Source organism: Oryx dammah, unplaced genomic scaffold (assembly GCF_014754425.2).
Source record: "Oryx dammah isolate SB20612 unplaced genomic scaffold, SCBI_Odam_1.1 HiC_scaffold_18, whole genome shotgun sequence".
In the NCBI taxonomy this organism is placed as follows: domain Eukaryota; kingdom Metazoa; phylum Chordata; class Mammalia; order Artiodactyla; family Bovidae; genus Oryx; species Oryx dammah.
Window position 1 is genome coordinate 34,025,089 of NW_024070202.1, and position 12,886 is coordinate 34,037,974.

The following is a 12,886-nucleotide window of genomic DNA, read 5'->3' on the forward strand; positions in this document are numbered from 1 at the left end:
TAAAAAAAATCAATCCAAAACCTATTGGTTTGAAATGGCTCATGTAAAAAAGATTTTATGGTTGCTATTTTCCATACATATGCTGAATGCTCTTTAAAAAATTACTACTTCTGGGGATCACATGTTAGGGTATGTGCATTTGAGTAGGAAACACGGTTCATGGCAGGGAAGAAACAGATGATGAGAGCTGTCAGTCAGTGCACTTTCAGTGTAAAGACAGGGAGTGAAATACAGTGATCACAGATCAAAACCCAGTCCCCAGAAACACCCACTCAGGATCCGCCCACCACTTAATTGTCTTGCTTAAGAAGATCCACGATCAGTGTGATTGTTTTGGGCATCAGCAGTGTCTCTGAACAACTTACCTGATATTGCCTTCCTTGGCCTGTCAAATCCCATCAGCGGACTGAGTTATTTTCTCTACCATCAGCCTTGCCTCAGCCTTGTTTTGAGTGGGCACTCATTCTGAGCACACCTGTCTAGCACTCCTGCCAGTTTCAGTCACAACAGAGTTCTTTTTTGACACCTAGTGTCTTTTTTGACAACTACTGTTACCCAATCTGCCACGCCCACTCCCTCCCGTCCATGTTCTTTGAATCTGAGAATTTAGAGACTGTTTGCACTGTTGTCTTTGAGCATCTGGTGAGTTTTGGACACATTGATGAGGGTGCCGATTCAAAGGCATCTAGAAGGAAGAAGAGAATTGCTAACATAGGACTCCTCAGTTTATTTCCTTCAAGGCCAGTCATGTTGGCTTTTATGCACCTACTCGTTATTTCTGGATATTTAAAAAATAATATCAGTCTTGATTATCTAGGCCCTGGTTATTTAGCCTGTGGGTCCCTCATAGCCTCTTCTTCCTTCCTCTCACTGTCTCCCTCAGTGGCAGTCTCCTCATTAGCATATTTTCCAGTCTTAATGCTTCTTAAAGGCAAGTACTCTTTTTCCCTGTCATGAGTTGAAGCATGGCCCCCTAGAAGTTACACATCCTAATGTTACTTCATTTCAAAAAAGGGCCTTAGCAGATGCAATTAAGGATCTTGAGATAAGATCATCCTGCATTATCCAGGTGTACCCTAAATCCAATGACAAATGTCCTCATAAGAGACACACAGAGGAGAATGTGACATGAAGACAGCTGCAGAGATTGGAGTGATATGATGTCAAGAAGCTGACCACCACCAGAAACTAGAAGAGGAATGGGACGGATTCTCCCCATAGCCAATAAGGTGCAGCTGTGCAGAGTCAATTTTTGTTGTTTTAAGCCACTGAGTTCATGTTAAGTTGTCAGATTAGTTACAGGAAATGAATACATGCTCTGTCCATGGTATCTGGTGCAGGACCTAGCAGATAGTTAGATTCTCAGTGATTTTTCTACATTAATAAATGATTTGTGACTCAAGGACTTATCAGGAGAAATAGGGCAGTACTGGTAAGAATTACCCCATTTTAGCTTATCCGTGCTTTCCCTGTGTGCTCCTTTATTTAGGTTAGTAAAATATTCAAGTTTAGTGACAAGTCTATGTGCTCCTAAACACTGTTCTTGGGACTTTGGAAAAGAAGATATCCTGCATTTTCATTGCCTCATTCAGCCGTGAACCTCCAGAGTGATTTTCCAGTGGAATAAGATGCTTTTCCAGGCTCCTTGCTGGAAATTTAGGTGGTTTTGGGAAATGAAAGCCATCAAACCTTCCCTGACAGGTCAGTTTTGGTATTCAGAGGAATACAGGAACGGAAGAACTCTCTCCTCACCTCAGAGACCTATTCGGGCAAATTCTGGGCTGCCTTGCAGGTGTGGCTTAAAGAAACCAATAAGGGTACTATTGTCTGGCCACTGTAATAACCTGATATTTATGGTGTCATCAGTCAAATTCTGATCATGTGATCTGCAAAGATCTACGAAGAAGTCTAGACATGCTTACAATTCTCTTACAGGGTAAAACTTGTGTTCAGTGTATCTATTAACAGATGTAAAGAGAAGCATAGTTAGATAATTTCCTCCAACAATAAAATAGAAATGGTCTAAATCAACATATTCAAATTACCTGGAATGATTAAATAAGAACAAGGCCATTATCCACCATGCTGGAAAACCTTGAAGGTTTTATTCTCAGTATCTTTACATTAATACAGATGCTTTTGATTTTGTGCTGAGAAAAACAATCTGTTACACATAATGTAACTTTAATATACAACATAGAAACTCATCCTAAGTTAGTTACAACAAGGGCCTACAAAAAACTTCATAGGAAAAAAAGTTATCTAATATTGCCACCATATTTTCTATTAGACTGACCCTGTCAGACCCTGTCACCAGTGCTCAGCTCTGTAAACAATGGGTTATTTCCAGGTTCTAAGGAATCATTAATAATCACTAAAACCAGTCTAAAAAGTTCTAGCACATCACTATATACTGTACAGTCCTTAAAAATAATTTATTGTACTGTTTCTAAAAAAAGGTACTAGGGGTATTCTTTTGCTGTTTCCACATTCTGGAGCTGCACATGAGCACTTTCATCTAATATCCTAAAAACACGACAACTGAACTGCAATTCACAATCACAGAGATGAGGTGGTGGAGTCGAGGACTTCCCGGCCGTTGCACACCGTTGGCATGTATGTGCTGGCAGAGGCTGGAAAACAGAGCAGGACAGAAAATTCTGCATTAGTCAAGGGGGCCATAGAGCTACTGGCACGGGTAATCCTAGATACTAGTTAAAATTAAGTGGAAAACGCCTTTTAACTTGGCTTTAGAAAATGCTAGGTGATTTAATGCTGCAGCAGGTCAAGTTTCAAAATGTGCTCTGCACAAAATTAGTGTGTATCCCAGATCTTGCCTCCACTAATGTCATACCTCTTGGAAAGAGTTGATAAGCATAACCACTGTTGAAAGAAGTCACTTGTGGGTTTAAAATTAACTTTGGTAATTTCCAAACTGGTTAAAATACAGTGCATAAAATTGAATACTCATGGCAATATACTTAGATTGTTAAATTAATTATTATTTTCAATACCTTCATTAATTTTGTTCTCTATGGACAGGATGACTCTGTAGACCCGAGAGTCATCTGTGAACCCACTGCCTTTGAGAATAGTTTCACGTGTTTTCATTCTTCAGGTGGATAACCTCAGTGATAATTCTAGTGAGAGCTGAGTTGTAAGAACTTCAATTTCATAACAGTTTGTAGAAAGAAAGGCATTTCAAAGGGATGATGCTCTCATTAGTGACAATAATGATGACTATGTCAGGGTGTGAGTATAATATGGGTACAAATATTCATTCTTTTTATGGGTCATCATTTTCCTAGATGAAATTCCTAGCTGAACTTGAACATTTTTTGTGTGAGAAATATAAAGACAGCTAAGTTATATTTATGTCTCCCTGAAAGCTTTTTCCTTTTACTGAATGAGAACAAAAGCAAGTACCCCCCATCCTCCATGGGATGAAACAACATGGCCAAGAGAATCAGTTAGCAATGGCCTCACATTACCTTTCGGAACTGCTGACATCCTGTCCTTGGTCTGTCCATCTGGTGTGCTCTGACCTAGAGGAGCTGATCTCCTTGGCTACCTGACCACAGCCCAGGTCAAGCTGCCCAGTCAGCTGTCCCATTCTTTAAAGACATAGCCCTCTCAGTTAATAATCAAATAAACTAACTTCATGCTAGAGTGTTCACGTTCACTGCTGCTGCTGCTGCTGCTAAGTTGCTTCAGTTCAGTTCAGTTCAGTCTCTTAGTCGTGTCCGACTCTGTGCGACCCCATAGACGGCAGCCCAACAGGCTCCCCCGTCCCTGGGATTCTCTAGGCAAGAACACTGGAGTGGGCTGCCAATTCCTTCTCCTCATGTTCACTATCATAGTGGAGATATTCTTGCCACATGAAACTGCATTTTTCATAGGAATGTCTTTAAACGTGGAGGAGAAGCTAATTGTGAAATTTGCTACTATGTGGCATTCAGTGTGGGAACATTCACCAGAGTTGGAGCACTGGAAGTCTTTCAGCAGACACCCTGCTAGGGAAACTCCAGCCTCTCAGTTCTGTGCTATTTGTCTTAGTGTGTGAGAAAATAAGAAAGTCAAGTCTGTGTGGTTGCCTAAGGTTACAGAGGAGTCATGTGACATGCTAACTCTTTTGGAGATTCTTCCCTTTTATCATTTTTAGAATGAGGCTCACTTTTCTTTACCATGTGATCCCACTAGAAGCTACAATATCCCAGGGGACAGGGATGGCATAATCTACATTTCCTGGAACTTCCATGGTGAAGACACAGTGTGTACCAGATAAATATTTAATGGAAGGTGATACATGATAATAATTACAAATACGATGGCATTAATTTATTCTTTGCAAAGCTTCTTCATATACTTTATCTGATTCTTGCTTCATCAAAGCTAGGTAAGGCAAGAGAAAGAACAAGGTGAAATGAAGTTCAAACCACCGTTCCCTGGAAACCCAGGGGAGTGCCCCCGGCCACTCAGTGTGCACTTTCTCTACAGCTTCCTTGTGTTCACCTGTCTACTTGGCATCTCCATGTGGCTGTTTAATAGACATTTCAGAATCAAGTGGCCAACACATAATTTTGATTTCTTGACCTGTCCCTGTTTAGTCTTCCTTTTCTCAGTGAATGGTCTCACCATCTGGCCAGTTATCCAAACCAAAAGTCTAACATTTACACTTCCTTCCTTTTTTCTCTCTCCTCCCATGTCAAACCTATCCTCAGGTCCCATCAACTGTGTCTCTACCTCCAGCTACTTGTCTGTTTGCATCCAGTGCCCTGGGCCAGGCCAGCTCTCTCTCTCTCTTGGCTACTGTAACAGCTGTACCACTGGGCTATCTGTGTCCGTCCTTGCTTCCCTGCAGTGCTTTTCTGAACAGCAGCCAGCGTATTTGTAAATGTAAGTCACCTATGTACACACCTCCCGTGGTGCCTCTGTGCTCTCCTAACTCTGGTTTATAAATCTCAGCACGATTTAGACACTGCTTAGCTTTCTGAATTCACCTAATTCTCTCCTCCTCCGACCCCCATCCCCTTTGGATTTTGTTCTCTAATACAGAATATGTTTCTCAATTTCTGGCCTTTTGAAATAGCTGTTGCTTCTACCAGGAATATTATTTCCTCTCTTAATCACATATCTGGCTCCTTCTTGTCATCCACATGTGAAATGTCATCCTCTGGAAAAAGGCCTTCCAGCCATCCAGTCTAAAGTAACCAACCAGTTACTCTCTGTCATGTTACCCAGTCTTAAAACTGAATTTTTCCCTTGCCTTTTTTTTTCCCCCTTAGCATCTTAAGTCTTACACTCTTGACTAGAAAGTATGCTGGGGCTCTGTCTTTTTCATTATTTTATTCATCTTGCTGGTCATGGAACAGACACTGTATAAATACTTTTTTGAATGATTGTTTGAATGGTTGCCTTTCAAAAAACGGTGGAGCCAATGGAAATTTCAACAGGGGAAATAATTTATTATCCTGAAGAAATGACAGCAAATGTGAGGCTTGTGAGTGGCCTTATTTTGGAACGAGTTGGCCTTTCTCCTCAAGTCGCACGGTGGCATCAACTGTGCTTGCAGAGAACTGGCTGGGCTGTGAGCATCCCATGGCAGTACTGCCTTTGACATTTTGACTAAGCTCTTCATCTTTTCCAGGATCAAGTTTTGTTATTTCTGTGCAGGATTCTCATTTTCAGAGATTGAAAAGGAATGATGTGTCATAAGGGCACGTCTAGCATAACCAGGGATTAGTGTGTTAGTGCTCCTTGCTGCCCATCTTGAACTCGTCTAATCCCTTCTACCTGCATTTCTAAAGATGGTATCAGAAACCTACTCCAATGTTCCCCATACGATTGTGGAATTTGATGAATGCTGTCTTAAGTGTGCACTTATGACCTGCTTGCTCACTGCATTTTAATTTCTTAAAAATCGGGTATATTTTGACCATGTAGGTAAGAAGTACATGGGCTGCAAAGGTAGGCCCATGGAAAATTCTCAGACTATCCGTGTCACATAATCTGCCAAACACCATGTGAACGTCATCATGGAACGTTACAGAGTAACCTGAAATTATCTACCTGCTTCATAGGGACTTTAAAGGGAACACCTTATGATAGAATGTCTAAACTATTTGAGAGGAAGTAGTGCAAATTCAAGGTCTTCTTGCAAGGAATAACAACAGCAAAAAACCCACAAGACACTGCAGTTTTATTTTTTTCCTAAACACTTTCTAGTGTATCAAAGGGGATTGTAACTTGTATTTTTCTGCTTTTCTTTTACTGTTTCATCTGTAGCTTTTGTCAGTGCATTTTCTATTATGTAAAAGACATTCTCATTTTTGTACATGCTGCTGAATATAGCAGAAGAAATTACTGTTTTATGAGTTTACCATCACAATTACTTTGCCTTTCATAAATATTTTACATATGCCTCCTGTATTAGTCCATCTGTTATTCCCCAAGGTAGTAAAATATGTGGAAGAGGAAAGTACTGTCATTTTCGTGTGTGTGTGTTTAGGATGAGCTTTTCTACGATTCTAATGAAATTCTCACCAGATTTTTAATGGCATAAGTTTAGCCTATTTTATTAAGTGCGGTTAGGCAGATTTCTGTAATTGTCCTTTCTGTAAGAAATAAGAAGTGTGCAGGCTTATTTTTGGCTTTCCTGGGAGTAGGGGTGAGTAGCAGCTGTTACTCTAGGTTAACATGGTACTTTTTGCTATTTAAAGTGAAAACTCAAGAAAGCTGAAAACGACTTAATAAGTTCCACAGCTGACCACAGAAGGACCATTCACGTCCATCAAAAGGCATGTTTTGCTTCACAAACGTTGGCGAAGTCTTAGAGATCAATTCAGCCAAGTGGCAGCTTTGTCTAGCCACCATGAAATCCATTTTTCTTGTACCAGTAATGCAGGGACTGGCCAGGCTTTGGAGAAAATGACCCAATTTTTCTGAGTAACTGGGCTCTCAATCAATGCCAAACGTATTTATTCAATAGATTCTTATGGATGCCAAATCTGTTAGTTAGTTCAATGGCTGAGACTTGATTCCTGAGAATCAGTGTGTTACTCTGTGTAATACGTCAGACTTAGAAAAAAAAAATAAACATTTAAATAGAACAGACATTCCAGTCTGTTTCCATCTGTTCCATTTCCTTGCTCCCAGTGACCCCGAATAATTTCTCCCAGTGTATCTGCTTGTTTAGAGATTTTACTGCTATGGTCAAGGAATACAATTTCCATCCACTATCTGTTGCCTTGTCCTCCTGCTTTGTTATTGGACCTGTGTTTGTTTTACTCTTCACCTTCATTTACTTGTGCTAGGGCCCCTTGGTCCCATTTCAAAAGAAGTGCAAGTGTTGATAATGTTGTCTGGGCAGATGTGACACTGCTAGCCAACCATTTGGTAGCCTTGCTATGTTGAGATTTCTCAGTAGGAGACAGAGAATCTGTTATTAATAATTTAACTTTCCCTTTATGACCAAAATGTCTTCAACTGTTACCAGTAGTTTGAAGAGGAAATTATTTTCTATAAACTCAAGAGTTAGTTTCCAAATGTGGAGTTAGAACTTAAGAAAGCAAAGATTGCTTCATTTAGTGATTCATTTCTTATGAGACAAGATTCATGGAAAGAGAAAATAGAACCCATGATACAACTTAATTACCTCATCAAGAGAAATTCCACTTGATCTTCAACTTAATACCTCAGTCCATTTTTCCACATAATGCTGTCATGTTTTCTTTCCAATTATGTTCCTTTATCTTCTCTTCCTTCCCCCAAGAAATGCCAAAGTTGAATGCACAATATTCTCTAAATAAAAATACTCAAGTTTTTGTACTTTTCTACTTTTTTGTTCTTCTCCCCTCTTCTTAGTTGCTAAACAGTTGACCACAGAAGTACCATTCACGTCCATCAAAAGGCATGTTTTGCTTTTGTTTTTCCTCTTTTCTATCCAAATGTGTTCTCAGGCTAGGATCAGAAACTCATTTACAACCATTAATTCAAACAACGAATAGGAGCTGTAAATGCTACTACATCTAGGGATCCAAGTCGAAAGCTGAAAGTGTTAAACTCTATTAAAATAATGGCAGGTATTAGTCCTTCTTTCTTGAAGCTGATCCTGATAGCCTCGTCTTCCAGTTACCCCCAGCATCTGCACACTGTATTGTCTTCCATCACTACCACCCTGATTTAAGTCATCATCTGGGCTAGGCAGCAGCCTGCTAAATGAGGTAGGTCTCTGCCTGCTCCCTGTCTTTTATTCTGCCCACACAGATAAAACAATGCTTTACAAGTCGGGTCTTGCCACTTCTGATGAAACCCTTTGAGTGTTTTCCCAGTTCTTTCAGTAGAAAAGTAAAAGTCCTTCTAATGACCTCCAGAATCCTAAAGGATCTGCTCCATCTTTGTCCTCGTCTCCTCTCCCTTTCACCATTTACCTATAGGCTCATTGCCTCTTTGACCCTTTGCACGTGCTGTTTCCCATGTGTGGAATGTTTCCCCAGACATCAGCATAACTCCCTTCTTTCATTTCCTTCATGACTCTGTTCAGCGTCACCTTATCACTTCCTCCCATTTTATAAAAATAGTAACACATTCTATTCCCCATCTGCCTCATTTGCCTGTGTTTCCTATTATTTTCTACACGTTGCTTATCAACCAACACCTGAGTTATTATGGAGTATTGGTTTCTCTGTGCCCCACCTTGCTTGATGAGAATGCAAGCATCATGAGTATACAGTTTGTCCATTTCATCCTTGACCACAGTGCCTAGAGCTGAGCTTGGACACAAAGTTTCTTTAATCAAAGTGTGTATTATCCATCAAATTGGTCACATTTACTTGGTTAGTGTTTCCTTTCCCAAAGCCTTTGCAATTACTCCAGGTGAGGTAGAAATGTTAAAAAATTTTTTTCCATATGAGTAGGCGTTTTCCTGCTACAGGCATACAGATATCTCCACTTATGGATGTTCTCTAGAGAATTTCCCTTAAAATGTAAAAGAAGTAGATGAAATAGGATATAATAAATTGATGTTAGATCCTTTGCTTTGTTTTAAGGTATTGATCATCTGAGATCAGTGTATGGACAGTATTTGATTAAATACATATTTTCTTTTTTATTGACATATATGCATAGTTCTGAACATGGTACCCTGTTCTTAAAGGCGTTAATAAATTTGGGGTTACATGGAAATGCATATGACTATAAGTATCTCTGATACAATGCTAAACTCTCTGGTTTAGGAACTTTCTTTGAACTCCTGTGTTTATGTTCCATTCTAATATACAATACAGAAGAGAAACTATACAACGTAATTTAATTCAAGAAAGTGAGGCTTTTAAAAAACTATGTTAATGGGAGAAATTACATCTTTGACATAGACAATTAGAGAGGGTCACCATTAACTATATTCCTTTGTCTTCGTCAAATTACGTTTCCAAAGAAACTTTGTGGGTAGCCCTTTTGGAATACGTCACCTTGTCTGTGTGCAGCCAGGGTGTGGGGGTCACAGGGCTTTCAGAGAGACATGATTTATGGTGCTGAACTCGTTGCTATGGGTTTTTGAGAAAAACACAAGTCTGCACCCATGCTGCTAGAACAAGATGACGTCATGTGCCATGCTTAAGAGAAAGCTTTGAACTTAAAAAAAGAAATCACTGAATTTGCAGATGCTAAGATTTTCTCACTGTCAGAATGGTCTCTGAGATGACTTCTGTAACTGAACTGAGGTAGAAACTCCAGAGAGTCCAGAGGAGCCACAGGGAAGCTTTTGAGAGTTTTATCTATGACTTCAGTTATCAAATTCCATCAAGTACCTAATAGATGGGACCTTGGTTTTCTCATCTACAAATGTGTTTGTTAGAATAAATGGTCCATGTCACCCCTTGCAGCTCCAGTCTCTGTATTAAAGGAGGTGGGCTATAGTTACTTGGGGGAAAACCTAGGAAGATAGTAGAAGTAAAGAGAAAATGATTTAAAGCCTGTGTAAAAGTGGTTGTGAGACAAGTAGATGGAAATGTCAAATAAAAGGAGAGGTATTAAACCTCAGTTCCCTGATGTATGTGGGGTTACCTGTTATAGCTGGAGACTATCCTTCCTTCCTCAATGAGGGAGAAAAAGGCAATAGAAAGTGGTTTTCAGGAGTGCTGTGGACTTGGCTTTCTTAAGGGAAAATGGATTGACATCTATCTGATTTGGATGCACTAGGTGTATTCTGCCTGAAGCAAATGGCTTAACTTGCTGAAAACTCTAAGCTCTTCATACATTGGTCAGAGAGGATTTATGTTTATAATATACTTATGCCTGTGGCAAAGAAGACCTTCACTTCAGTGTGGGTTGCCAAATAACTTCCTAGTTTGCTGGCCAGTCATCATGAGACTCCCTGAACTGTAAAGTACAGGTATGTTATACTGTTTTTCTGAACTATCAGTGTAGAGAAGAAGCTTGGTATTATGTGCTTTATTTTCTTTTATAAAGTGCTATTCAGAGTTGAACAGTGGCTTGCCCCCGCCAACTGGGGTATCTTCAAAGCTTGACCACTGATAAGTACAAAATCTGGCCCTCATGCAGTTACTTTCTGTTGGTATAGATCCATGGCACATTATGCTGTGATGCTAGAAGACTGTTCCCTTTACCATTTTATTTTATTAAAAGATTTTTGTTTGATGTGGGCCATTTTTAAAAAGTCTTTATTGAATTTGTTACAATATCACTTTTGTTTTGTTTTTTTTTTTTGTCCCTGAGGCATATGGGATATTAGCTCCCAAACCCGGGATTGAACCTGCCCCCTCTGCCTTGGAAGGTGAAGTCTTAACCACCGGACTGCCAGGGAAGTCCCTCCCTTTATCTTTTTAGACTACTGCTTTCTTTTTATAATGTGAAAATTCTTAGTAATAATGAATAATTCTATTAATTGAGCTGTTCACACATTACCACCTAAACAAGTAACTTTCTGAGTAGGGTTTTGGCAGAAAAAAATCAATCTCCATATGCCCATGGCTCTTCTGGGACCCAAATCTGGGCATCATTAGTTAGCAGAAGCCTCTTGGCTGATCTTAATGATAATGACATACATATATTTGAATGATCACCATGAGCAAGGTCCCTGTGGGACCATGTCTGGGTACATAATAGCTCTGAAGACTATTGGGCACACTCCATTTCTCGCTTCTCCCCTCAGTCTATGCTGATGCAAACGCATACTAGTGTCAACAATATTCTAACCTGCACAGGCCCTATAGGATTTTATGGTGTGAAACCTCACATGCTCACCCAGCTTGTCTCCCTCAGAATGATGCCATTCCCTTACTCTGTACACCCACGCTGGTAGAACAAGACACTGCCGGTGAAATGGGAAAGGGAAGGCTTTTATTTTTAAAAAATCATTAAATTTGCAGATATTAAGATTCTCAGCATACGTTCTTGATTGCCTTACTTTGGGGATCAGCTCTGGGAAGATCCTTTGCTTCTAAAGCTGATCAAAACAAAGAATGACCTTTTTTTTTTTCCCTCTTCCAAATATGAAGGCTGTTTGCTTATGTGTGTGGGTGTGGGAACAGCATTACAAGTATGAGTTTAGGATATCAGGGTCTCTGAGTTCTACTGCTATCGGATGTCTATTCCCACCTTCACCTTTAGTAAATGTGTTTTTTTCAAGGGGCCTGATGCTTCTATGAAAGAAATACCTTCCCTTGAGTGTTCTGAGGGTGGTGGGGAAATAACTTTGCTGAGATGTAGCTCTTGGCATCACGAAGCAAAGGACAGAACTTCAAAACAGCTCTCCTTCTCTGAACCCAGGGCCTCCTTCCTCTTTGAGAGTCATATAAGTGATGCTCCCTGCTCTTCACTGATCGCAGTGGATGAAGTAGACAGGTTGCCTTCAGCTGAGGTCCTCAAAATGTTTTCCTTGCACCATTTCTATTGAACCAGCTGGAGTATCTATTATGGACCAGATTTCTGGCCTTTACCAAGAATCCATGATACAAAGGGTCTGGAGACAGGATCTGGGAATTTCCATTTCAAACATTTTTTTTTTAATACATAAATATTGGGAACACTTAGCCTATGGGCACATTTAGTGGAAAAAAGTTACTGTTTCCTTTATTTTTATTATTCTGTATATAGTTAATCAGATGCAACTAAAATTGTTCTCTCTTATATACAGTAATATGTAAACATTTCTCAGATTGTGGATTTTCCAGGATGTCCTTAAACCATGTTCTTTCTTCCATGCCTGCTTCTGAGTTTGGCCATTCTTTTGTATCTTTTTGGAACAACTGCCCAGCTTTTAAAACCCAATAACTGATACTGTTTCTACTAGCAACCTACCTTAGTGGCTGTCAGGGAGCTCACTTACACTCGAAAGTAGAGGGATGGGGTATCTGCTATTCTCTTGCCAGAGAATTAACTGGGAGTTAATGTGGCTGCACCTTTCAGTCAAGGTGAGTTCTAGGTATTGTGGGTGTCACGTCACTTAATCTCCGCTAAGAGTGCAGTACTGGATGGGTTTAGGATTTGGAGAGGGTAGCGTGATGGGAATGGCCACACATTCTCTGAGAAGTGGGGACTTCATCCCTCCCCTTGAATTAGGGTAGCGTCTGTCATGCTCTCCAGGTCCCACATGAGCAGGTTCCACCAAGCTGCCATATGAGGGAGTAAACCTCTGTGTTCTCTCCAGATTAGCTCAGTCTCAGCACAGAAGGACCCCAGTAAAGCCCTCGTAGGGGAGACGGACTGCTCAGTCCAGCCCTGCCTGAATTCCTGACCCACAAAACCAAGAGACATAATAAAAGTGCTTTCTTTTCAACCACTAAATTTTGGGGGAAGTTTGTTATGTGGGAATAGATAACTAAATGTGTCTCTGTGGGGGTAACTTTGTTGCTATGCCAGCTGACTC

General features: G+C 40.2%; 1 protein-coding gene across 1 annotated transcript in view; it reads right to left on the reverse strand.

The window, feature by feature from the left end:
* Positions 1 to 2,078: 2,078 nt before the first annotated feature.
* Positions 2,079 to 12,886, reverse strand: part of GRM3 (glutamate metabotropic receptor 3) — a 242,094-nt gene continuing 231,286 nt past the window's right edge. The window contains exon 6 of the mRNA XM_040260708.1: positions 2,079 to 2,633. Within this exon, the coding sequence (XP_040116642.1) occupies positions 2,560 to 2,633 (74 nt within the window). The 3' untranslated portion in view covers positions 2,079 to 2,559. The remainder of the gene's footprint in view (positions 2,634 to 12,886) is intronic.